At 45.9% G+C, this 26,991-nt stretch overlaps 2 protein-coding genes across 2 annotated transcripts in view; one reads left to right on the top strand and one right to left on the bottom strand.

Moving 5' to 3' along the window:
• The window catches only part of DMTF1 (cyclin D binding myb like transcription factor 1), a 28,818-nt gene extending 13,631 nt beyond the window's left edge, over window positions 1–15,187 (top strand). Inside the window, exons 8-17 of the mRNA XM_058022024.1 lie at window positions 273–305; window positions 1,483–1,592; window positions 2,136–2,364; window positions 3,953–4,104; window positions 5,546–5,761; window positions 8,210–8,295; window positions 8,938–9,096; window positions 9,842–10,228; window positions 13,153–13,300; window positions 13,846–15,187. Coding sequence (XP_057878007.1) covers window positions 273–305; window positions 1,483–1,592; window positions 2,136–2,364; window positions 3,953–4,104; window positions 5,546–5,761; window positions 8,210–8,295; window positions 8,938–9,096; window positions 9,842–10,228; window positions 13,153–13,300; window positions 13,846–13,955 — 1,630 coding nt within the window. The 3' untranslated portion in view covers window positions 13,956–15,187. The remainder of the gene's footprint in view (window positions 1–272; window positions 306–1,482; window positions 1,593–2,135; window positions 2,365–3,952; window positions 4,105–5,545; window positions 5,762–8,209; window positions 8,296–8,937; window positions 9,097–9,841; window positions 10,229–13,152; window positions 13,301–13,845) is intronic.
• Window positions 15,188–15,260: 73 nt separating this feature from the next.
• TMEM243 (transmembrane protein 243) lies at window positions 15,261–24,149 on the bottom strand. Its single transcript, XM_058022025.1, has 4 exons — window positions 24,055–24,149; window positions 18,084–18,134; window positions 16,740–16,844; window positions 15,261–15,700 (listed from the first exon to the last, which is right to left on the bottom strand). Exons 1-4 carry the CDS (start codon window positions 24,130–24,132, stop codon window positions 15,578–15,580), a joined length of 357 nt encoding a protein of 118 aa, XP_057878008.1. The 5' UTR covers window positions 24,133–24,149; the 3' UTR covers window positions 15,261–15,577.
• Between the last annotated feature and the right edge of the window lie 2,842 nt (window positions 24,150–26,991).

The raw sequence follows: 26,991 nt of genomic DNA, 5'->3' as shown, positions 1-26,991 counted from the left end.
TTCTGTTCATAGGAGTGAGATCACAGAGAATGAGGAATTTTTCTGACAAATGAGAGGAATCCTTTACCAGTTAACCTTAGAAATGCACTAATGTAGAAAATTACATTTGTTCCTCACATTCTTCTGAATATTCAGTCAGATTGTATCTTACAGCTGAAATTCCTTAATCTCTTCTTGTAGCTAAATGTGTGCTGTGTGGTTAGTAAAATAATGATATTTATACTGTATGCTTTCTGTTTAAAATAATGTCTTTTTATTTACCTGTTGCTTAGGTATACTCCTGAGGAAATTGAAAAGCTTAAAGAGTAAGTTATCTTATGAACAAGATCACTCTTCCTTGTTTATATTTAGTAGCCTAATCCATTTTTAAGGGTTTCTTTATATTAAATCACTGAAAAGTTACAAATAAATTTGGCTGCTCCAACACTACCCAAAAGTAGTGGTTACTGTCTAAAGAAAAATGAAATTACATTTGGATTCCTTTAAAATTTTTTTCTAATGTGTGTTCCGGACCTAACAATATGCAACAAAGTTCTAAAGCAATGCTTCTGTTGTAACTAGGAAAGTTTCAGATTTTTGCAAGCACAGTCAATATTTGTGGTCATGAGAAACAGAAGTTCCTTTTCTTTATGAAATTTGAGCAAAGGTTATTCCTAAAGGAAGTGTCAGGTCAAGAGTAGGATCTCCCCTAGGAAGTATTACAGATATATAAATTATCAGCTCAAAAAGCCTAATTTTGAGTATGAACCTGATAGATCAAGGAGATGGGGCTGCAGACTTTATCCCCTCCTGCACATTTCCAGGGTTGAGCAGTTGGAAGAAACTGTTGGGCTGAAAGGAGGAAAGGAGTATATTGCATTCCATTGATGGATCTGTTTGGACCAATTGAGCTGCTTTGTGTTGTTCACAAGGTGCTTGGGGTTCCAGATGTGTCAGAAATACTCATGGATCAACATTTTAAGCAGCCTGCTGTCGTGTGAAGAAGAAAAATGATTGCTAAAATGATGAACATGATTATGCAGTGTTTTGCTTAATTTAAATTGTAGGATGCCTGGGTTTTTATTGGGCATTACTGAAATGTCTCAAGTGCTCTCTACACCACCTGAAAATCATTGAGGAACCTGTATAGAATGGAAATTAGCTGTTTATCTAAACATTCATATTGTGTTTAACACATTCATTAAGCCTCACAATCTTCCTGCAAGACAGATACTGTGCATTTTATATGTATAGTATCTATGCATTTTATATGTATCTTGATTGATAATATGCATTTCAAATCTATCTTGTGGCTCAGCTGGTCCAAAAGGCTCTAGAAAGACATAGGGAAAAGTAGCAGAAAATAGTAAAGTAGCAAAGTGATTTCCCCATTCTTTCTTTAAGCCTGTAAACTGCATGTTCATCCTGTTTTTATTAGCAAATATTTGCTATTTTGGTAATTTCCTAACTGGATGTTGTGCTAATGAGCATGTTTCTCTGTAGGCTGAGAGTAAAGCATGGTAATGATTGGGCCACAATAGGAGCTGCCCTGGGGAGAAGTGCTTCATCTGTAAAGGATCGATGTAGGCTGATGAAGGATACCTGCAACACAGGTGAGGTAAATGCTGGTGTCAGAAATGGATATTCTGGTTAAAATTCTGTCTCTTTTGATTAATGGTTATAGAGTTACACTGTGTTTGGTGTCAAGAGAGAGACAGATGCATTTCAGGAGTAAAGTACTGTTTATTTTGTAATGTATATATTCACGTGTAAAGGAAAATTCAGCCAGACCTCATGTGAATAATTGTTGCATGGTTAATTCACTCCAGCTAATACAGTTCAGATAGCTTGGATCAGTTTGCTCTGGTCACTCTTTGGACAAGCTCTGTGTGGCCTTATTCATCTGTGGCCTTATTCTTCTGAGAGGAAGAAAAAGGAGAAATTTGGCAGCAGAACAATGGAATTGTTGATTTGCTGATCAAGAATGGATATAATATAAATTATTAGTAATTAAGAACAGTTGCATCTTCTTCACAAGTTAATATTTGCGTCTGGAATAAGGTGTTGGACATGGCAGTTAAACATCTGCTGGCATGTTATGGATCAGAATGGGGGGTCTGTGCTTCTGGTTAAGGTGGAGGGCTTCTGTCTTTCAGGAAAGTGGACAGAGAAAGAAGAGAAGAGACTGGCAGAGGTGGTGCACGAGCTGACAAGCACAGAGCCAGGTGACATTGTCACCCAAGGTGTGTCCTGGGCTGCGGTGGCAGAGCGGGTCGGGACGCGCTCGGAGAAGCAGTGCCGCTCTAAATGGCTCAACTATCTCAACTGGAAACAAAGTGGAGGCACCGAGTGGACCAAGGAGGATGAAATAAATCTGATCTTGAGGTTTGTTATTTTAGTTACTTTTAAAGGTTTGTAATATGTGTTGCTAGCAGGATTCCATTGGGGTCCATTTTGCTGGTTTCCTAGACACTGAAAATTCTAGAACCTTCCAAAAATCACTGCTGTGTTTACAGTTCCCAGAGATTTATTATTGAACATATTTTTTGTTTTTTGTTTTTTTAGTGAATGTTAGTGTTCGTGAAAGGTGTCAGATTGAAAACCCTGGAGACTGAAGTCTTCTTTATTCCACAGAAAAGGTACAGCACAGGCAGCAAACCGTGCAAGCTTCCCACACGTTGCCCCACCGATGCGCTTTAACCCTTAACTGGAGGGTAGCTCAGTCTCCCTGCCCGTTCAGTCCTTGGCCTCTCTGCTGAGATGACCAACAAGGGTCAAGTGTGGTGGTGGTTTCTGTGATGTGGACATCTTGTCTACAAAGAGCTAAACTGAGACTGCAAATTAATTTCATGTAGGCCAACAAACACTGATTGGATATCAGCATCTCTGACTATTTGAACTGGCAGCCTGGTAGTGACTTTGGAAATCTTTTGCTCTCTCCAGTCCTCCTCCCATTTTGAATGCCTTTAACTCAAGCTTTTTAGCCAGTGGATTTTTGTGGGTTGGGTGGGAATAAAAAGCCAGGGCATCCAGGGAATTTAAGGATTACTTAAACAAAGTAGTATTAACAAATTTACTGAAGCTGTTTGACATAAACTCAAAATGAGGAGCCTGATTCCACATTTCAGAATGTGCTGGGTATATTTCTTAATTTTTCTGGTTTGGTCTGTCCAGATATCTTTTATTTATCCTACAGGGTTGGTTTTGGTAGGTTTTTTTTTCATTTTTGCTTCTTTCTTTCTTTAGCTAGCAAGAGTGCTCTTGCCTTATTTGTGAAGAGGACTTTTCTTAACTTCCACAAAATTATTTTCCCCTTGCTATTCACCTCTCTTTCATATGTTCTATGTACAGATAAGGGCAATTCAGAGATTTTTAGTGATTTCAAACAGATTCTGGTAGAGAAGACTGTCCCTTATCTGGAGAGCCTGGTGGGATTGATTCATGAGGAAGTGTTTATTGCTGTAGTTTACTTCATCTACTTTGGCTAAGAAGCATCTGAGAGAAGGCAAAAATATGTGTTAAGGACGGATGGTTGTTGCTTAGAAGAAAACAAGTAAATATCATAACATGAAATTAATTAAATGAATGTTCAGAGTGAATCTCAGGAAGTATTTCCTGCCTTGGAGATGTGTTTGGGGAATGTTTTTTTCAAAAAGAAAAGATGCAAGTGCCACCACTTGGAATGCTTCACGATAATCCGATCTAAGACCTAATGTAGAAGTAAATAAGGAGAATAATCCTGCATGACAAGGAGATGGACTGGATCATCTAACAGGTCTAGTCCATCTTCTGTTGTTTATGATTCTGCTTGACCTCTGGCAGCGTGGAGCCTTGGAAGCCTGTGTCGATTCCTGGGGCTGGTCACTAGCATGTCGTTCTGCGCTGTTACGTGTGACACGGCCGGACGCGTGCGGCACCCCTGCCGCCCCGGGGGGCCCTTTCTGACAGCTCCCTGTTGTCTGTGTCCTGCCAGGATAGCGGAACTTGAAGTTTCTGATGAGAATGACATCAATTGGGACTTGCTGGCTGAGGGATGGAGTAGTGTCCGCTCCCCACAGTGGCTCCGGAGTAAATGGTGGACCATTAAAAGACAGATTGCAAACCACAAAGATGTTTCATTCCCTGGTAATGTACTGCTTGCACACTTCCCTTCTGAAGCTTCTTTCACATATGTCACAGGAATAAGGCTGCGTTTTGTTGTCTGCTTACAGCATTGCTGGCCAAAGAGCACATTGCTCCTTTGCTGGAAGTTACTGGCCCCTTAGATCTGCTGGCTGAATTGCTCCTACAAGCAATCCTTAAGTGTTTCAGTCTAACAGGCCAAGCTGATATGTTCAGCTAGACAGACTTTGCCATCCCTTCTCAGTTTGGCTAAAGTGAGAGTATATATCTCAGCAGCTCAGCTGGCAGATCTCAGATGATGCTGATCTTTGTTATGGAGGGCAGTGACCTCTTCAGGTGGAAGAGGATATGTATGTGCAGCCTAACTATGGCCTCAGGTTAGATGTGTTGCCTTTATGATGTTAAAATGTAATCTCTATCAGGTGCTGAACCTTAGCTGTAGACAGAAAGTAGATCTACTACTAGCTGCAATGAGAGGAGGGCAGGAGTCAGGAGTATAAAGCTCCCCCAAATACATTTCATACCATTTTCCCATTCTGGCTTGGAGAAACTAGTGCCTAAGCCAAAGGGTTGTTTGTGACCTTCAGACCTCCCTTTGTCTTACTTGGGGAGAGGAAAAAAATCAGATTAGTCATGTCATAATTAATGAAGGATGTAATTTAATGCACACTTGTGCTGTGGTTGACAGTGTGGTTATGTATTAGCCCTGCCTCAAGGCTGCAGCTGGGAGGTTACCACACATTAATAGGCAGTTGTTGCAGCAAATAATTCATAGATAAATGCAGCACTGAATCAACAGGCTCTGCTCTCTTTCCCCTGACAAAGGGGAGATGTTAGGCAGTTTGCTGTAATGAATTCTAGACAAGCTGAGGCCTCAGGTTTTGTGACCTGCTGTTAAATCAGCTGCTCCCAAAGCAATTACAGAGAAGAAGGGTGGGTGGTTCTATGGGAGCAGTGGGCCTCCTCAAGCACAGGTGAAGAATTGTGATATCACCACTGTGGGATTCATTCTCTCTTGCTCCCCATTTTCAGTGGCATTTCTGTCAAGCTCTTGAACAAATCTGCTTCCATGTTGTAGAAGATTGGAGGATTTACTTCTGGTAGCAGCATTACACAGCTAGTGATACTTGCACTTGATTGTAGCTTGGAGGTATATCATGCATCATTTTAGAGAGTTCCAAAATTTTATGGGCTATATGTTCTTTTTTTTCCCCAAGCATCATGAAGTACCTGGGTTCCATGAGGAAATCTAGTTCACTGCTGTAGTTGGCTATAAATGGTCTATGTATGTGCTAAATTATTAGTTTCTGTATCTCTGGAGATTATTTAAGTTCCAGATTCTGTAGGATTTTGTTAGCTCTTTTCATCTTGGGTAAATCACCAATTGCAGCATTTCGAATGTGCTTGTTCAACCTGCTTTAGCATGGGTGTTTTTTTCTCTCAGTGCTGATAAAGGGTCTTAAACAGCTCCACGAGAACCAAAAAAACAATCCAGGGCACCAGCTTGCAGAGAACAAGTGTGGCAGTGGCTTAGCAAGCAGTAACTCCAGCTCGGGGGTGCAGCACGTGCAGATCCGCGTGGCTCGCTTGGAGGAGAGCACGGGCAGCGCCCCCAGCCCCATGGCAGCTCTGCAGATCCCCGTGCAGATCACCCATGTCTGTAAGTACTGCAACAGACCACTCACACAAAGCCTGCAAATTGCTTCTGCTGAGGTGGTGGAGGAGTGAGCCTGTCTTCAGGAGTTGTATTCATTTTCCCTAAGTCATGGCATAACTTCAGATGAAACATTTCTGTGTTCTGTTTACCTGTTTCTAACTTTGTTAGGCAAATGTAGATATTGCTGTGACTGTAGTTCCAAGAAGCTACAACTGGAGCACTGGACACAGATGTTGTAGGTGTCTGTTTGTGTGTGTGCATACAGGAGTTTGCCACATAACCTGTTCTCTGAAAAGCCTTCAGTGCACAAACCTCTTAATGAAGATAGAGTGTGTTTGTTTATTCTTTAAGTTGTTTCTGGTCACTCTTGCACACAGCAGTGAGCATTATGTAAAAGTTCTCCTTTTGCAAGTTACATAGACTGCTGTCCCTAAGTTCTGACACAGGGCACTGAAGGGAAGGTGTAAGTGTGTTTTCCTAGTCCTTTATTATGCAATTATTTCTAGTCACAAACACTCTGGGAAATGTTAGCTGCTAAGTCACACCAACAGCCAGTGTTCTGCTAAACCACTGTATTTTTTTTTTAAGTTGATGCTTCCCATGCTCTTAAGGATGAACTTTGCTCATTATCTAACACTGATTACCAGATCTGCTCTGAGTGTAGTTCTTACTGCTTGATTTTGTAACTAATTTTATTAAGTAACTCCAGTCACATGCAGTCTGCACTGTATATTATTTTGCACCATTTGTCATTTGTAAATTTTATTAGGAAAATTTAGTGCTTTGGTTTTGCTGATTACCAGATTAGTTACAGAATATTCTGGATTGGAAAGGATCCACATGGATCATGGAGTCCCAGCTCTTAAATGAGTGGCCCATACAGGGATTGGACCCATAGCCCTGCTCTGAGCTAAGCTGATCAGTCTACAAACTGATTCTTCAGACTATGCTTCAATAGGCATTTGGCAGACCATTTTCTGTTTATAATTTTAGGAGGTCAATCTATCTTAATCTATTTATTAAGTGCTAGCTTCATTTTTTGTGGTTTATTTTCTAATTAGAATGACAGATGACACCAAGCCAAGAACTTTTTGTCTATCATAGTAATGTCAGTAATCTCAGACTTTGACTGAAGCTTGATCCAAGCTGATGAGCAGGAAAGATGGGCTGGGATCCTGGAACCTTCAGTCATCTCTGAATTGAATCCTGTAATGGTTGTTTTGTCACTTCACTTGCCCATGTCTGCCTAACAAGCCTTTTCCCCCATTTTAGTCTGCTTTTCTGAAAAATTTCTGGTTGTGTAATCAGAGTGAATTTTGTATTGTGTTTCACAGTCCCATGGGAGCTGAACCTATTACCCACTTCCAGCTGCATTTGGTGGAAGGTTCAAGGTTTCAAAGGGGCAATTCCTGAGGTTTTATGAATATTCTGGCTAGGTGACTGACAGGTCACAGTTTACAGCTCTCTGCTACTGAGTACCAGCAACTCTGCAGCAGGAGACCTTAAACATGCCACCACAACAATAATAGCTTCAAAATTGAGCTTTTATCTTAAGAGACCAAAATTACTGTATTTTGCTGCCACGGAGTCTGAGATGGCAAAGTTTCCAGTGCTTGGGTCACTGCTATCATCTTGTAGATCTTTCCCCCTTTTGGTATTTAGGAAATTACTGGAAAACCTCAGGCAGAGTATTAATTTGGTTTCAGCTTCCTGGAACTTGTGATTTTTTTTTTAAGAGTAAGTAGAAATTGTAATTATGATTATAAAGTTTTGAGTACAAGTTGTTTGGACCTGGTGATCTTAAAATACCTACATCAACTGTTTCCAGTGCTTCTCTTCACTACTTTTAGAATTAGTGGAGCTAATTGCATAAATAATTACATAGTTGTAGTAAGAATACTTACAGCTTTTGTACTGCAGTCATAACACACAGGATGGGCAAATATCTGGGAAGCATCTGAACTTTCATCAGGGGTGGACATATTGTGGAGGGCAGAAAAGGTTAAAAAATACAAAAAAAGAAAAAGAGGACTGTGGGAAACACAACAATATTGAGCCTGACACTGGTTTAGAACCAGCAGTACATGATCCAAAGGATATTATTACATCAAAGGGTATCCTTACATTAGAACCTCTTGCAAATCTCATTACAAAAAGTAATTAAATCATGTCAGAAACTTTATTTTCTGCTTTTATCTCTGTGTACTAAACCCATATTTACTTTCTTTTGCTCTTTTGGATTGTAGAATGCTGTCTTTAAATAGAATTGTATCTTGGGTACCAATTAGAGAACCTTGTCATTAGGACTGCAGCCAGTTTTCTTTTTCCTCTTAGGGGAATTAACAGTACCCTGCCATGTATTAATTATAGTATGTTATGCTCTCTACAGGCCTGAACATTCTGGTTTACATACTTTCCTTTTCTTTTTTTTTTTTTTCCTTCCTTTTGCAGCCTCAACCGATTCCCCTGCTGCTACTGTTGACTCTGAGACAATAACACTGAACAGTGGAACACTACAGACATTTGAGATTCTTCCAGTAAGTGACTGGTGTTTGTTACTGTGGCTTTTTCTTTTTTTATTTTCAACCCAGCTGCTTCTTAGACTATAGAAGTGTGCATTTCCAAAAAAGAAAAAAAAAAAAAAGGGAAGGTTTTCAAGTAGAAAGAAGAAGAGTTCTAAAACTTATTTCTGAAAGTGTAATCCATTAGGGCTGCCGAGTAAGATGTGAATTATAGTTAAATGCTTTCAATTTGCTTCAATGCTACAGAGTTTTCCTTTGTGCTTGGATTTTTTTCATTGTTGGAATCTGACATAAAGGAGCCAGAGAAAGCTCTCGGCAAGTAAAGATTGTCTCAGTTGCATTGTCCTGTAATTTGTAGTGCAGTTCCTCTTCCATCTCAATGCAAAATAAGCTGAATTTGTTCCTTTTTTACCTGCTGATGTACAGCATATTACAGACCTGCTGGGCTCCTGCCCTGCATACTTGCCTTGGTAGCCTAGGGCTGCAGCTGAGTTATTTTCTGCCTTTTGAGTGCAGTGCAGCAGTCAGTGCAGAGGGCATTGGATTGGTGTGGTGATTTTCCAGGGGAGTTACAGTTAGGCTGGGTCATGTAAACCAAAACGCTCCAGCATGTCCTGGGCACTGCATTTGGGTATTAAACCTGTGTTGTCTTTGTAGTCTTTCCACCTCCAGCCGACTGGGACGCCGGGTACCTACTTACTGCAGACGAGCTCGAGCCAAGGGCTGCCTTTAACGCTGACAACGAGCCCCACCATGACCCTGACGGCCGCGGCAGCTCCGGCCTCCCCGGAGCAGATCATCGTTCACGCCTTATCTGTGAGAGCTCTGCGTGGGGACAGCCCGGCCCTGGGGCACTGGGGGAAGGGGGACATTGTAATGCAGGGCCCTGCACATGCCTGTCAAACTTGTAAAGCAGTTCCTAAGTCATAACAATGTTGCTTTGCTTAAAATCCTGAAGATTGAGAATTTGGAGGTTCGTGTGTTAGTTTTAAAAAGCAATCTCAGGTTGCTTCAGAACTTAGCTTAGTGAGCAAGCTCTGAACAGAATGTCTCCATTTAGTGGCTTGATCCCCAGCAAAGCCAAGTCTTGTTTTGTGATGTTTTCAGTTACTCTCACAAATAGATACTGGTCCATAATACTTGGATAGTAGTGACAAGTATTGCTTTTTGCTGGAGGGAGGGAAGGAGAAGCAAACTGGAGATTGAATCACAAAATTATGAAAAATTCAGTGGAAAAACACTGATCTTTTGAATCTACAGTGATCCTCACCTGAATGGTTGCCTCCTTCATATTATTATTTACTTTATTTGTGACTTAAAGAACACATGACACCACATTCAGTCTACAAAGTTATCCTTTAGGAACAGGAGAGGCCAACAGATGATCTGGGCTGACATACTGTATATGTGAAACTCTAAGCTACACTTAGCAAATGGAATCTTTTTAGCAATTGGAATCTTTTTACTTGTATTTGCTTGAAAGATTTGTAGATAGTAACAGGAAAGTCTCTGACCTTGTTTGGGGTTTTGTTTGTCTCTTTTTTGCAAATGCTGCTGACAGCCAGAGCATTTGTTAAACACAAGTGACAACGTCACAGTGCAGTGCCACACGCCGAGTGTCATAATCCGCACCGTTGCTGCTGAAGACATCTCCTCCTCTGTCACCCAGACAGAACTGGCTGTGGATGCAGACATTCACTCAGCTGACCTGACAGATCCTCCAGACACCCTAGGAACAAATACTTTCCCACATGATATCCATCAGTCCAAGCTGAGTGACGAAGAGCAGTCAGCCTACAACGAAGATGATGCTTCCAAATTTAGCAGCAGGAATAGTAGAGAACTGATGGATGGAGTTCTGGTAAGAACAGAGGAGGAGATTGCTGATGCTAGCCTGAAACAGAATGAGGATTCTCACTCTGGTTTACCCAGCACTTACGTTACTGAGGTAAGGGAGGGCGTGATACTTGGTGTTTTCCCCATTTCTGCAATTCTGGAGAATTATTTCATTGAATCTGGCCTTGATGTTAAGCTATTGGTCTGAAATATCTCAGTGATTTCATTTATATTGGTAGCTGAAGGGAGAAGGATGAAGAGAGACTATTCATAAGAGGTATAGTGATAGGACAAGGGGGGATGGCTTCAAACTGAAAGAATGTAAGTTTAAATAGGCATTAGGAGAAAGTTCTTTCCTGTGAGAGTGGTGAGGCACTGGAACAGGTTGCCCAGGGAAGCTCTGGGCTGCCTCATCTCTGGAAGTGTTCAAGGCTAGATTAGATTGGGCCTGGAGTGATCTTCAAAGTCCCTTCCCATCCAAACAATTCTGTGATTCTGTATCACAGTTCTACAAGTATTTGCTGAGATCCTCTATCCTTGAGCTTCATTAGTGTGTTACAAGTATGAAAGTAACAGCATTTAATTTGGTACCAAGGCTTATATTTTACTTATCTGGAGCACGGAGCTGTGGAGTTGCTTCACTACTCAGGTTCTCCTGCATGGTGCAGCATTGGTGGCACTGAACAGGTGCCTTCAGGTGATTCCTGCTTGATGCTGTTGCTTTAAACTGGGCTGTTAATTGTCCAACACACTTGCATCAATAGATGGATTGAGCAAGGGAGGAGAGCTAGAGTATTTGGGTTTTGCTTTATGAGTCTAATAATTCAAGATGTACCTCACTTTTCAGTTTTGAGGACTTCTGTTAAACATCCTGCTCCAGCCAAGTATCTGTTAAATGGGAATTTGAAACATTAAGCTACTTCTCTCTCTGGCCTCAGATTTGTTCATCTCCAACACCTGAGATGCAGAAATGAGTTTATCCAAATGATTACAGCTATTTGGATAGTTTCCTTCAGTTGCTGGAATTATGAAAATGACTAAGTCACAGAAAACAGAGGTGCTAAAAAGAAGATAACACTCTTTAGTACAAAATTCCTCTTGCTTTAGGGGTTTGATTAGGTTGGAATCTGGGAAAAGATGAGTTAGAATTAAACATCCTTAGCTGTTTTTTAGGACACTGTTCTCTACAGCAGCTGCATTTCTGCTTTGTCAGCCTTGTAAATCCACCATTAATATGCTTTGGCCTTGTCTTTGAAGAAGCTTCTAATAGACAGTGCATATCTGTTATGCTCTTACAAAAGGGAGAATCTTTGTACATCTCAAGTTTGCTACTACAGAAGCATCTGAATCCTGAATACATCAGAAGATGGGGATTATTCTTCCATTTTCCTCTTTCTGTGTCATGGTTGACATAATTGTGATAAGGTTTTCAACATTTGAGGCAGGCCATCAGCTTTCTATTCTCTTTTAAAACTTCAGCTTCTCGAGGTAGAATTAATAAACTTTTGATATTAACCTAGTTCCTAGTTTAACTTTGTACAAATTGCTCATGGATAGCAGAATGTAAAACTAAACTTTTTTTTTTCCTATACAGAAAAACAAACTGAATTTGTAATTCTAATTTGCTTTACTCTTCAAGTCAGATTCAAGTTTGACATGTGTACTTAAATTCCAGGAAATAGTGAACTGTCTGTGAGTAATTCTCAGTGAAAAGTTACTCCAGAAAAACATGCCTACATTTTGTTTTCTTTAAGTCAGTGTTATTTTTATGAGCTTGCCAGGGTTGTATTGTCACTGTGGGTGGGTAGTGGGAGGCAGGCAGTCATGCTGCAGGGTTTTATTATTTCTGCCTGGGAAAGGTGCCCATTTGCCACAATGGCTTCTTTAGTTTTTCACGCCCCCTCTTCCCAGTTTCAGGCCTTGCAGCCCAGTGCTGCTGTGGGCAGAGCTGTGTGCTCTGCTGAGAGCTGCTCCTGCAGGTCAAGCACACCATGCCCTTGTGCATGGGACCTTGTGCAGTTCACAGGTTGTCACCTCCTCTCCAGCAGCATCAAGGGAGGGGTTTTCAGACAGCTCTCTTTGCAAAAACACTGTGCAGTTACATAGGGAAACAAGTTTTCCTACAAAAAACAAGGTGGAGGAACATCAGGATTTTCTTAAACACAGAGGGCTGTAACCTCAGTGATAAATCCAGGTACCTTTTATTGTGTCAGCAGCAGTTGCTAGCATTTTACATCAGGGATTCCTGAAGTTTGAACATACCTTATGCATGTTGCACACAAAAACTGGAATCCAGATATCTCTGCTGGTTCTGGCAGTGATGTGTGGGATGACTTTTCACTGCATCTGTGGAACCAGGAGTGTGCTTTGACACTGAGTCAGCCAGATGTGTTGCTGCCATTCCAGTACCACAGGAGCCAGGGAAGAGGCAGGAGCAGCAGCAATGGCAGGACTGGAAGAGAATGAGGGTATTGACAATTGTACCTGGATGGAATCAGTGTGTTACCAGTCTTGTGGAACCATTAGGTTCTGCAAAAAAAGTCTGGAGCCAAATTACAGCTAGTAACAGACCAAGCAAGGTACAGCAAGTGAAGGGGGTCTTTTGAGCTCTGTGTTCAGTGTTAGTTAAAACTTGACCACAGGAGTTGTGAAACTTAAGGTAAAGCTGTTGGGTTTGTGGAGCAGGTAAGTGCTACAGTGGTAATGCTTCAGTCTCAGAACATCTAGACAGAAAGCAGTGGAAAAGCCTAATTATTCCTCTTCACAGACTTAAATATTTGACTTGGCAAGGAAACACCACCTGGAGTGTCTCCCTTCCTCTCCACATTGCTGAACAGGGTAAAATTCTTCTCATCTTGTTTTTGGGTGCCTGCACTAAGATAACATGCCCTGTAAATGCTGAAATAAACTATCTCAGGTGATGACATTTCAATTTAATGAGATAAAATTCATCCAGAGTGGAATATGGCTGAGCAGTGCAGGTTTTTGTTTATGTTACCATGAATACACTCTCATGGCCTGTTCTCTGTTGTGCAGGATCTGGGTTCTCCAACAATAGAAGAACAAGTTGATCAGCCTACAATAGATGATGAGACTGTGCTTATTGTTCCTTCTTCCCATGGTTTTATCCAGGCAACAGATGATATGGATAATGAATCAGTCTTGCCCTTGACAACTCTCACAGGTATGACAGTCCCTGTGATTAAAGCAGTGTACAGAGCTTCTGAGTCTCTGCAGACAACACTTCATAGATTCTTGCTTTCTCTAAAATAATTTTACATATCAGTGCTATCAAACTGCAAGTAACCTACAAATACTCCTCCCCAGAGGAAGCATCTTCCTGTAGAGCCATCAGAGGGTCAGCAATGATAGTGCAATACCTGATGGATGGAAATGTGAGTCACACCATTGCATCCATATCCATCCATACTGGTTATCACTTACCTTCTCTAAAGATACTCAGACCCACCTGGATAATGTAGTCCTGTGCAAAGTGCTCTGGCTGAACCAGCTTTAGCAGGGGGTTGGACTAGGGGATCTCCAGAGGTCCCTTCCAACCCCAGCTATTCTGTGATCCTGTGAAACCAGAAATTGCAAACTGCCCAGTTTAAGCAACACTACCTGCAATTGGTTAGAATTCCAGGCTACATTTCCTGTCTCCTAAATTTGTGTTTTATATCTTGTTTTAATGGCACAGCAATAATTTTACTGCTTTTTGTCCCTTGCCAGATCCTATCCTGCAGCACCATGGAGATGGGTCACACATTATTGGCTCATCGCTGGGCAGTCCTGACTCAGAAGATTCCAAGGATGTTGAGGATTTAGTGAGCTGTCCCTGAGAAGCAGCAGTGGTGTCCATTTCCTATTGACCATGTTTGCATTGTGAAGTTAGTTACAACCTGTGCCACGTCTCCAAAGAAAGCAGTCACAGTCTGTCTCTTTGAGCAGGAGCTTCCAGTGTGAAATGGCTGCGGTGCACTTTCTCTGCTCAGGCTGTTTCCCTCACCAGGAGGGAGGACTGAGGTGCCACGTCTCACTGGGGTGTTCCAGTGTGCTGAGGAGCCTCTGTTGCAGTGCTCACAGTGCTCAGCTCCACACAGTCAGTTCTGATCTGACTTGTTACTGATGTGCTGAACTGCACACGTGGAAAACTGGACAGAAGTCAAGGATTGTGGACTGGAGCCTCTTAGTGCCACAGCAAGTAGTAGTTTGCACAGGTTTCATGAAGAATGGGTGAGGATCTTTGCACTTACTGACTCTTGTAACACATGGAGTAAGAGACTGTTACATTTCAGGAAGGAGTGAGTTCCATCAGAGACTTCAGGGAGCATGGGCAGCATCGTGAAGCTGGTGGTGTGTGTTCCCATCTCACCTGACTCATTCACATGTCTGTGGCATAGGAAGAAGGCAGAAGCTTATGGGACTTGCCTGGTCTGCTTGTTCCTGAGGAGTCCATTGCTGGCAATGGATAGAGCTCAGAAAGATCACTTGTGGAAAATCTTGGGGTTTTTTTGGTTTTTTTTTTTTCTTTCATCACTACAGCAAGCTAAATAAAAAGGGAAGGGCTATGAGAAAGGGAAGCTACTGGGACCCACCAGCCTCCCCCACCAAGCTGGGAATTTCTTGGAGATTGTTGTGAGTAGGTTGGAACGTTTGTCTCTGTTGCTGCTTACCTGACACTACCAGCCACCTCTCCAGATGTGATTCCTGCAGCAAGTTGGTAAATGGGGAGTGGTGTGGAGGTGGCAAAGTCTTGGAGGAATAGCTCTGTGAGAGTCTGGACATAGGGCCTCGAGGCAAAGAAGGCCAATTAATTCCTGCATTGTTTGAAACAGACACTAGGCTGAACAGCAGCCTGTTAGCTAGGAATCAAGAGAAAAAGCTATAGAAACTAAAGACTTGTATAAATTATTTTATTTATTTCTGTAATTAGCTCTTCATAATCAAGAGTTGGTCTTTTTCAGTCTGTGGTTTTGTTAATGTGAAAAATAAGTTGTAGTTTTAAATGGTTGCCTAGGGAACAGAAATAATTGTATATTCAGTTTCAACAAAATAAAGAGTATTTGTCTTACTTGACTGTAAGATGCCATTTATTTATACTGCCACAGATCCTTTCAGTGCTGCAGTTTATTTGTACAGTAATAAAAAAAAGTGCAGTTTTTTTCCAAAATGAAAAAGCTTGTGCCATTCTGAAACATCAGTACAACTGGAATGTTCATTAAGCGCAACAGTAGCTCTTCAAAAAAAAGCAGAATGTCACGTCTTATGGCAATAATTCTCCCCAACAAGAGGGACATTACATATACATTTACATGAAAATCATGTACTGATTTATCCTTGCACAACCCACTTTTTTCCTCTCAGGCTGATGGTTCTCACTTGGATGTCTCGAGTGGAGCTGAGAGCTGAGCTGGAAGCAGTTCTGACACAGCAGCATCATTGCTGGGTATTCCAATGTCCTTCATTTGTCCACTTCATGGAAGTACAGGTTGGCACATATACATAACATGACAATAGAAAACAATATGTAGTAAATTAGATTTCTAAATTTGGGTTCCAGGTCTCCTTGTCGATACCAGTAGATCTAGAAGAGAAGAGGAGTCAGTGTTATTTCAAAAAACCAGGTATTCTGAGGAAGCTTTCTTTGATAACTGAATTAGCAACTTGCAGGTTTTGGTGATTTAGTTTTGGGGTTTTTTTCCTTCCTGTAAAACAATCCAGCTTCCCGGGGCCAGAGGGACTGAGTGTGTCTGTATGTGAAACAGGCCCTGAGGACATGAGCTGTCTGGTCAGCTTTGCTGAGAGGGAGGGAGAGTGGGTGGCTTTAACTCTCAGAGCTGGCTCACCCTGGTGGATGAGGACAAACAGCAGCTTTGCACTAACACAGTCTATTCTGGGCAGAGTTGTGGCCACCAGCTGTAGGATCAAAACCTGAGACTGGCCAGGGATTGCAGAGCAACTTCCCAGCAGTGAGGGGCTCAGGGCTGCTCCAGGACACAGCTGCAGGAAGGAGAATGCTCCAAGTATGAAAACTACAGCAGAAGAAGGAGCCACCAATGTCCCTGCCCATGGAAGTGGGGGTGGACTACAGGGTCTTTGATAGCTCCTTCCAACCCAAACCATTGTGTGATTCTGTGAACTCAGACCTGCCAGCTCCCTTTGCCAGTGCTCGGGACCAGCTCCCTTGGAGTTCTGCAGTTGTTGAGTAGAGGAACATCTCCCACTTGCTGTGGCTTCCTACCCCTGTAGCCCATCCCTGTGTTTGAAGGGGCACTGACTAATGCAAGTGCAGGGCTGATCCCACTTCAGGTGTCCTTGCAGCAGAATCCATCTCTGCATTCCCATTTCAGGGCTCTGCTCCCTGGTTTCCTACTCTGTGACTGCACTGGCAACACCACAGAGATGACAAGTCTTGCACCACAGCTGGGCTGCAGGAGCTGGCTCAGTTCACACACTTACTCTGCAGTAAATACAAAACCCACTGCCACTCCCTCATTGTCAGCTTGTGTTATGGAGGCAGGAAAGCTTTTCTAGGAGAGTGTAAAAAAGAAGGCAGCACCACGTAAAGCAGATTTTACTCAGAGCCATCGACTCAAAAGCACGGCAAACGTGGCGGTACTTACAAGAATGCCAGCAGAAATGCAACACAAGGAGATGCAGAAAGCAAAAAATACATTCACAGGTTTTGGAGGTAGTTGTGGGAAGACAAAAGCACTGATTAGAGTGACCTGTATGGAGGAAAACAAAGATGAGGATTTCGCTCTGGCCAGAGCTGCAGTGCGAAGAGGCTCAGCCCAAGGGCTGGAGCAGAGCAGCGCTCACATCCTGACCTGCACACCCCTCCCTGGCCTCTGCCTCCCACCTCTGAGGAGCTGAAGGAAAATGTGCAAGTCTGGAGGAAAACTGCTTTGATACAGCTGCACACTGAGAGGAGTGGGGAAAAAACTTTGCCAAAAGCTTTGCCACGCTGGCTCCTTGCCAGAAACCACCCTGCAAGTGGCCCTGAAGCCCTCAGGCCCAGGGGTGCACGCTGCCCATGTAGGAGCATCCCTGAGATTTTGTTTATAGGGGTTTGAGGATGAGGGAAGAGATGAGGATCTGACTCCATGTTTCAGAAGGCTGATTTATTATTTTATTATATATATTATATTATAACTATACTAAAAGAATAGAAGAAAGGATTTCATCAGAAGGCTGGCTAAGAATAGAAAAAGAAGGAATCAACAACAAAGGTTTGTCTCTCAGACAGAGAGTCCGAGCCAGCTGACTGTGATTGGCCATTAATTAGAAACAACCACATGAGACCAATCACAGATGCACCTGTTGCATTCCACAGCAGCAGATAATCATTGTTTGCATTTTGTTCCTGAGGCCTCTCAGCTTCTCAGGAGGAAAAATCCTAAGGAAAGGATTTTTCATAAAAGATCTCTGTGACACAGCCCTTCAGCCAAGTGTTCCACCAGCTGGCACCTCCCTGTCCCCAGAGCCTCCCTGCACCCCAGCTCTCCAACAATCCCCCCATGGACCACACTCATGGTCTCCAGCTGTCTCTGTGTTGGGTTTGTCTTTAAAGCCTGGGGAAAGCACAGCTCAACACAAAGAGACAAACTCTGGGAAGACTTATATAAGCCATAAATAGAGGACAATAAATCATAAATAGAAGGAAATATAAGCAAACACGCTCTCCTGGCACATAATGCTTTGTTGTCTTGCCCAGCCTCATGTTCAGCCAGGATGGACAATCTGCCAGAGAACTTCGGGATTTTATTGCAGCTCTTAAAGAAATGTATTCCCCTTCTCCTGTTGTCAAAGAGTTTTAAAAGACAGATATGTCCCAAAATGACTGCCTGCCCTAAATCAGAGCCTCTTTGGTCATTGGAAGCTTCACCAGCCATTTTTGAGGAGGAATTCTGGTTTTCTCCCTGTCACTTAAAGATGCAACATGGGGTGGGATGGGAGATACTTACTACAAGCAGCAAAGTTGTTAAGCCACCAACAACTAGATTGATGATTCTGTCCTGAAAAAAGAGAAGAGTGTTATGTGTACCTAAAAAAAACAACCACAAAAAAAAAAAAAAAAACCCAAACCATATAAAACAGAGCATTAACAGCAGTGAGAGCATCAGCCAGGATCCACATTATTGCAGCACACCGAGGCTCCCTGCTCAGCTCTGCCACACAGGAAAGTTTCCCCTCCCTCCACGGACCCCAGGGAGGTTGTACTGGTCAAGGCCTCATGTAGCAGGTTTGCTCATTTGCAAATGGCTTCTGTGCTACATCTAAATCTATTACAGTTGTGCAAATTGTATTTAAATATTATTTTTTAAAGTGGGAGTGCACAGATGGAGGTTGTCAGAAAAAGCTTTTTTTAGCTTCACTGCCTGAGAATTAATAGACTGATAGAGTCTTAGGTGGGAATTTGTGGGCTGCTGGCAAGGAGGTGAAGCGTTGCCCACACCCCAAATGCTTCACCCTGACACAGTGGCTCTGCTTGGACAGACAGATATCCCCCCTCACTGCTTTCTGCTGCTCCTGGTCAGTGTAGAACAACTGGGAGGACACAACTTTCTGCCCCTGGGACAGAGATCCCTCAGTGACAGCATCAGTGCCACCCCAGTGGCATCAGTGTCACTGGCTGTGACACTGGGCTGTGTGACACAGGCTCACAGGAGCACCCGCAGCAAGGTCCTGTAGTGAGGAACCTTCTGGAGTAAAAAACAAAGGAAAAGGAGAATATTCCAATCCCTGCCAGCACACTGCCTCCTCCCTGGTGCTGCTCTGAGAATAAACATGTATCACCACATGCACACAGCCAGGTGTGATACCCCACACGGCTGACAGCTCAAATCAAAGGCTAATACAGATACAGCAAAAAAAATGTGCAGAGAGAAAACACCCCAGACTTTGATTAGGTGTACTGAGAGTCATTAAGTAGGTATGGTGAAGGGAAAGTGAGAAAGGATTTGAGCAGTAAAAGCATTTTGCCCAAATGCTTTCACTGGGCAACACGAGCTTCCCTCCACCTGCTCTTGCACAGTTCTTGCCTCCTAAAATTTGGATTTGTAGAGGGAGAAGTCCCAGGCCATGAAGAAGTAACACATGTCAGCAGCAGGGCACCAGAAGAAAGCAAAGAGGAGGCAGGGAGCAGCAAATCACGAATTTGTGGGACACCACCAGCCCTACCCGAGGCTGTGGAGCTCACATTGAGGTGGTTCAGAACAGGTGGATGCTGTGCTCTGGTTGTGCTCATCCCCAAGGGACAGGGCCACAGCAAGCAGAACCAAAACCTCTCCTATCAGTCCCCAGCTCCTCTTAGTAAAACAAAACCACTGATGCTCCTGCAGCCCAGAGGTCCCAGTGGTTGCAGCAGTGAGAAGTGACTCCCTCCCCTCCACAGGAAATTGTCACCAACATCCCCTGGGCAAGGTCCCCCCCAGGCAGGCACAAACCCCTTCTCCTCACTGGCATTTCCACACACAGAGTTGGTGATGTGGCAGCAGCCTCAGAGCCAGCTATGGGACACCCACCACTCACCCCACAAAGGAACCAGGAGAAGTAACCCCAGGCAAACAAGAGAAGCAGCTTCAAAAGTGCAACCATGAAATGCTGCATGACAGCAGAACATCATGACAGCTCAGCTGGACTCCTCCTCCTCACCTAAAATAATTAAAGAGCTCAAAGCTGACTTTGGGCAGGACATGGAAGGGTCCTTACCCCAAAAGCCACTCCAGCACCAGGAGAGGATGGCATTTCTGTTGTGCCCTTGCCCTGCAGACCTGGCTGAGCCCATCGAGGCAATGTTACAGAGTGGGACCAGAGCTGGCATTCAGGCTCAGCTCCTCCATTCAGAGTGGCAAGAGGTGAGCAACTGGATCCCTTGTGCCAGGAGCAGAGACAGCAGGGAATGCCAGGGAGCAGAACCAGCAGTGGGTCACCAACCTGCAGGGCTCACCTGGTGAGCACAGGGGCACAGCCAGCTCTGCAGAGAGCTCAGAGGGATGGACACACAGTCAGCCACCATCCAGAAACTCAGCCATGCCTGCTCCTCATTAACTGAGACCCATTGTGCCAGGACAGGCTGGACTGGCAGGAGAAAACAAGGGGGTCAGACCTGACAGCGATCATGGAGCATTTCTCTCTTGAGTTCCAGTGTGGGAGAGAGCATCCCCCAGCAAAGGGACCTCTCATCTCACCCTGCTGACTGAGGGACCTCCCAGGGCCAGCAGGATCAGGTACAGATGCCAGCAGCGCATCCACTCCCTGTGGCCAAGGCAGCCCCTTCCCCTGCTTAAACCTGTGGGCACTCAAATTTTCAAAACACACTGCTGGCACAAGAAGGTATTTCAGGATGCAGGGATTAGAGACACTGATCCTGAAATCCTGGGCTTGGCAAAGCAGTGAGAGGCTGCATTCCCCTGTGCCCACTGACACTTCAGCCCCAGGCAGCTTAGCACAGCAAAAAGGTTAAAAATACTCAAGCAGAGGCCAAGACGGCTAAAGGGATTGGGGATGACGGAGCCTTTCACCTCCACACTGTGTCTGAGAGCACAGCCTGGCCAGGCAGACACTGCTGGGCACGCAGGAACTGCCTGTGGACAGCCCTGGGTCCTACAGGTCACCACCAGCACAGCTGATTCAGGGAGGATTTTTCTCCAGCATCGCTATGTACTGTAATAGCTGCTAGAGAAAACGACAGAAAACCCCAGCAGGGACACCAAAACTGAGAGCCTGAGGTGACCTGGACCAGCCCAGGGTACTGCACACACACCCCAATTTCTGATAGAGCCCAGCAGTGCCCCCATGGGGGTCCCCATTCAGCCAGGCAGGAGAGGAATTCCATGTTTCACTGTTGCACAAGATGCATTTGGAAACAGGAGGGTTCCTGCCCTGTCCTTTTCTCTGGGGAGGGGATTGCAGGGCTGGAGGCATCGGAGTTCTCCCAGGGAGCCTCTCAGAGCAGCCTCCTCTCCCTCCATCTGCCTCTGGAAAGGGACATGAGGTCAGGAAGCGTCAAATCCTGGCAAAGCAGGAGGGCACAATCCAGGATTCTTGAGGATCTGGGTCAAGGTTACTTGGAGCAGCAGGGAAACTGAGGCTAGGCTGGGGCTGTGTCTGCTCTCCCTCCACAGGCTGTGACAGAGGGGCAGCTTTGCTCCCTGCCCCATTCCAGCTCGGCACCTCCCATCCCTGAACCCTGCAGGTCAGCAGCGTGTGGGCTGAGCCCCGGGGATCCTGAGGGAGGCTTGGCCAGGAGAAGGGAAAGGGCAGGTCCCCTGGATGTGGGTACCTGGTGCCATCTCTGCAGGAGTGACAGAAAGGCCATTTTTGTGCCTGACATCAGCCAGTCCAGATGGTCAGCAGCCACTGCAGCCTGAGTGCAGCGCCAGGCCCAGCCTGGTGGAACTGCAGGCCAAACAGGCTGTGCTCAGGGCCATGCTGGACACCCACCCTCTGCAGGACATGGGGACACCCTGGTGTGCCCTCAAAAGCTCATCATTCCCATCCCAAGCTGCTCAGCCTCTCCATTGCCTTCTGCTTCTACATTAATTCCCAATTAACTCCCACCACACAAACACCCCCACCATGGAGGAACCCAGCTTTGAGCTTCTCTCCTGAGAGGTGCTGCACCCGTGGCACTGTCCCCTCCTTGCCACCGTGCAGCTGTGCCTTTGCCTTGTCTCACACCCCTCACTGCATCCCTGGAATCACAGCCACATCCACAGAGCCTGGCACTCACTGGGGCCGTGTTCCTGCACTCCCTCTGCCCAGCAGCCACTTCTGGGCACCACCTTGCCCCAGTCCCTGCTCAGCATCACACACGAGAGCCAACTTGGCAGCTGGACCACGGCAGGGCAGGGGGGTGGGTGCTGCTGCCCAGCTCTGCCATCCCCACACAGTGGCTTTGCCCTCAAAGTCACCAGCGTGGGGACCAGGAGAGTGCAGGAAGGCAGGAAGAGGGAATCCCCATCTCTACATCCATTTCCAATTTTTAATTTTGGGCTCAGGGCTTCCTGGGGCACGAGCACTGTCCCTGCTCCTCCTTGTTGCCCCAGCCCAAGCAGAAGATCCCAGTTTGCCAGTATCAGCCATCAGCCAAAAGCAGAGCTGGGACAGGGGCAGACACTCCTCCTGGCAGAGCTGCTCCCGTTTAAAGGCAAAGTTTGGCTTTTCCACTTCTGACCCAGAACATTCCAGCTCGGGACCTCACCGGCATCCATTCCTGAGCAACCCCAGTGAACCAGGGAGGAAAGGAGCCCGGGCCAGCACATGATGCCCTGTCTGTGGGACACGGGTACAGCAGTGAGAGCCCATCTGACAGGTCCCAGAACAGCCACAGGAGACGGGCAGGGAGTGAAGTGCAGGACGCTGGATCCCCACCAAAGCCCAGAACTGAAATTAGCACTCCACATTTATTATTTACCGCTCTCCTTTGTGAGAAGAGGCGTAGCTGGAAAAAGGAAGGGATCAGGCATCGAAGGCTTAACCTGGGCTGGAAAGTTTGGGAGTTGTGTGCCAGGACTGGCTCCCTGCTCGGGTGGCACATCCCAGTCCCCAGGAGTGCCCCGTGCTGGGAGCTTCCCAAAATCCCTGACCCAGGAGCCCCAAAACCTCCAGTGCCCACCAGGGCAGCACAGCCAGTGGGGCACCTGCTCCCCCTGAGTTCATCTCCCTGCGGTCTGCCTGTCCTACAATGAGGGCATTTCTCTCCTGAGTGTTTCTCATCCACATCATTCCATTTACCCCCGAAAATCCGCTGGGTATCACTTTGTTCTCATTAAACATTATAATTGTAGCAGCAGTTCCAAGTTCTTGCAGGGAGGGCAGTGATGGATTTGATTCACTTCTGAATAATCTCAGGCAGTTTCAGCCTGCACCCCCAAACACACGCGAGTGTGTAACCCCTGCTAACAGGGGACAGCCCCTGGTGATGTGACACTCCAGGTACCGTGATTCCCGAGGGATCCCGGTGCCGGGCAGCCCCAGGAGCCCCCTCCCTGCCGGCAGAGCCCCGCAGCAGCGCCGGGAGCCGAGCGGCTTGCGGGGATTGACACCTGAGGAGCCGCCGTGCCACAGCCCAGGAGCCACCGCCAGCTCCGCCAGCCCGGCAGGAACATCAGTGCCCAGGAAGGCACCAAACGCTGCCCCGCCATCCCCATCCCCTTCTCATCCCCATCCCAGCCCCCAGCTGGGGCGGGAGCGGCCCGGGCTCCGCAGGGCACACCCGGGTGGGACACGGCGGCTCTGTCACCCCTGCCCGTGCCCGAAGCCCTCCCAGCGTGCTCCCGACCCCGAGCCCCAAGTTCCCGACAGAGTTTTGGGGGGATGTCGCTTTGGGGAGGATTATTTGAAAGTTGATTTCCTTGCGGGGAGAGGGGAGGGAAATGTTTTGTGAGTTATTTGGGGAGGGGGTCGTGCTGGAAGGGTTTCGTTCTGGGGATATCTTTTAGTTTTTTTAAAAATTTGGCGCGGCGCTCATTTAGGGCTGATGGATTATTTTTGCTTTGGGGCACTAACTAGGAGATGGCTGTTTTTGTTTTAATTCAGGGTTTTGTTTATAATTACGCCAAATTAAAGCTTTTCCTTCTTTTGGAATTTGAGGAGTTCCTTTAATATTTTTTCATTGGGGTGCAGCCTTTCTGATTTCTGACGCTGTTTGGAGGGGGGACCGACGATTCTTTCTTATTCCATGGGGATTTTTAAATCTGTTGGCAGGATTCGGGCAGGTTCCTCGCTCGGGCGGGCCGCTCCGTGCCCGGCCCGGGGGCAGGGTGGGTGCCGAGCTGCCGCTCTCCGGGGCGGCCGGGGGGAGCTTCCCCATAACCGGGGGTCATTCGCACCGGCAGGGTGCGGAGGGAAGGGGGCACTACGGGACTCGCAGCTGCATTTCCCCCGGAGCGGTTCGGGGCAGCGGGGTGCCGCGGGCGGCGGGTGCCTTACCCTGGCCGAGGTCTCCCCGAAGAGCGGCCGGTTGTCGGCGCCGCCGGTGCCGTACCCGCGGGCGGGGAATCCCTCCATGGCGCGGGGGCGCTGCGCCGGCGGCCGCGGGGGGGCGCCCGCTCATCCTGCGCCTCCGCCCCGCCCGCTCCGCGCGTCCCGCGGGCCGAGCCGGCACCGGCACCGGGAACGGCACCGGGAACCGCACCGGGAACGGCACCGGGAACCGCACCGGGCGGAGCGGCACCGGGAATGGCACCGGGAGCGGCACCGGCACTGCTACCGGCACCGGCGGGGCGGAGCGACACCGAGAGCGGCCCCAGCCCCGGCCCCGGGCGGGAGCGGCCCCTGCGCGGGTGCGGAGCCGCCGGCCCGGCCTGCGGGAGGGGAGGGGAGGGGCGGAGCCAGCGCGGCCGGCGCCGATTTGTTGCTCAACAAAAGTTGCGGTATTTGAGCAAATCTTATTAAGGATGATGATATGGCTGCTTGGAGGAAGGAGCCTGATTTGATTTGGTTTTGATTTTTCTTATTATAGGTTTTATTTTCTTTTGATTTTTTTTTGACTCGATTTGATTTTTCTTATTATAGGTTTTATTTTCTTTTGAATTTTTTTTGACTCGATTTGATTTTTCTTATTATAGGTTTTATTTTCTTATTTTAGGTTTTATTTTCTTGTTCTTGTATTTTTAAATTTTATTTTGTTGTCCTCTATTGTGTTTTATTCTCACAGAATCACAGAAGCAGAATGTCCTGAGTTGGAAGACATCCAAAAGTAACATCAGTGCAGCTCCTGGCAGTGCACAGGACACCCCATAAACCTCACCCTGTGCCCGAGATTATTTCCCAACCCTTCTCACTGAGCTCTGTCAGGCTCAGTGCTGTGAGCGATGCCCTGCAGAGCCTGTTCCAGTGCCCAACCACCCCCTGGGTGTAAAACCTTTTCCTGATAGCCAACCTAACCTTTATTTTACAGCTGTTGTGTTTTCCTTATATTGTAATTTATTTTATTTTACTTCATTTTTTAGAGGCTTATTTATTTATTTATTTATTTGTTTATAAACATCTGATCCTGCTAGAGCTGAAAAATGATCTCACATGTTCTCTTCCTGGCCCCCTACATGAGTTACCCACCTAAACTAGATAAAAGAGAGGGATTATTCCTGGAGCTAGGATTGATAGCAGTAAAATACTTTTGCTGTATACATTCCTTAGCCAAAGTTATCCCAGCTGCTGCTGCTGCTGTGGAGCTGGTGATAGGTTTGCGTGCGAAAAAGCCTGAGGCCATTAATTTTATTGTTATTTTAAAAATTATTTTTATTTATTTAAATTTTATAATTATATTTTATTTACATTTTATTTAATTTTTATTTAAATTAATTTATATTGGTTTGGGTTTTGTTGTTTTGGTTTTGGTTTGTTTTTTTTTTACTTTTTAATTAATTTCATTTTTTCTATTCACATTGCTTGGTCTCAGAAAACAGCTTTACTTTTGGATGTCTCCCAGGCCATCATGGACACATTCTTTCTCCAAGTGCATTTTAGGATGAAAATAAACCAATTAAGATGCATTAAATGTTGTGGCTCCCAGGACAGATTTTAAGTTTTTTGTTCAAATCAGCTCCGTGGCTTCCCCTGACCCTGCTCCCTCCAGGAATTCCAGGGGGCTTTTTGCCCCGAGAGACAAACTCCCCTAACTATCACTGGAATTTAGGAGAAACAGCATGGCCATTTCCTTCTTGCTGGATAGAAGAGATTTCCAGGCCAGGTCTGTAGGTGAGAAGATCAGAAAGAGCAACACCAGCTGCAGAGAGGAGCTGCCAGGGCAGCTGCTCTGTTGGTGGCTCCAGCTCCTGTCACCAAGGTCCTGCTGCAGGTCACTGGCCATGGCTCCTGGGAGCTCCCCAGCTCTTGAGCAATGGTGAAATCAGCTCCTCTTGCGAAACATTTCTGTCATTTTAGGTCTCGAGTGCTTGCCCTGGGGCCGTGCTGTGCACACGGGGCTGGAGCGCTCCAGCTGCTCTCTGAGCTCTGAGCTCAACAGCTCGGAGACCAAAGCGCCGCTGCCTCAAAGGGGAAAGGCATTGAATTCGAGCAAGGCTGGGAAATCATCACAGCTCAAAGGGGAGAAGTATTGAATTCGAGTGAGGCTGGGAAATCATCACAGCTCAAAGGGGAGAAGTATTGAATTCAAGCGAGCCTGGGAAACTATCACAGCTCAAAGGGGAAAAGTATTGAATTCAAGTGAGGCTGGGAAATCATCACAGCTTTGCTGGGGTACCTGTTGCCGATTCCCTGACTTCTGGGACTCTGGCTGAGCTCTCCCAGGGGGCTCTTCTGTTGGGGAAGACCCTTCCGGAGTGGTTTTGTGTCAGGAAAGAGAGATGCACTGGATCTTTTTGGTCTTCAGGTTCTTGTTTGTTGTTATCTTATCTAGAGTTTTGCACGCTGTCCACACCAGGCTCAGCGCACTGGAAAAGCACCACAAAATGGCCAACAATCTCTCGTTACAAGGCCTTTTAAAGCTAAACTATCCAATTAAGAACTGACACCTAGATTATTTCCCCTTTTAACCCAATAACTGATCCCAAAGAGCTCACAATGGGGACTTTCCTGCTCAATTACAAAATGCCACCCAAACCCATGGAGAAGGAGGAAGAAGAAGCACAAAGAAGCCCAGGATGACACCCTGTGCCCTCCATCTTGCTTCCATCCACAACATACTAAAAATCCCAAACCCTAAATTTCCCACCTAAGTGATGCACCTACACTACTCTCTGCAATCTGCTTCACACCCTAGTGGATTCCAGTCTATTCTGGAGTTTAGGAAACTTTCTCCATGAATCAGGGTCAAAGTCAGTGCTCCCCTGGGGGTCAGGGCACTCCAGAGCCAACAGGGAAATATTCCCGGTGCCCTGGGTTTCCACACAGCTTCAAAGGTGA

Source organism: Melospiza georgiana, chromosome 4, assembly GCF_028018845.1.
Source record: "Melospiza georgiana isolate bMelGeo1 chromosome 4, bMelGeo1.pri, whole genome shotgun sequence".
Classification (NCBI taxonomy): Eukaryota; Metazoa; Chordata; class Aves; order Passeriformes; family Passerellidae; genus Melospiza; species Melospiza georgiana.
Note: the sequence above shows the minus strand (reverse complement) of the source record. Positions and strands in the feature narration are given on the sequence as shown.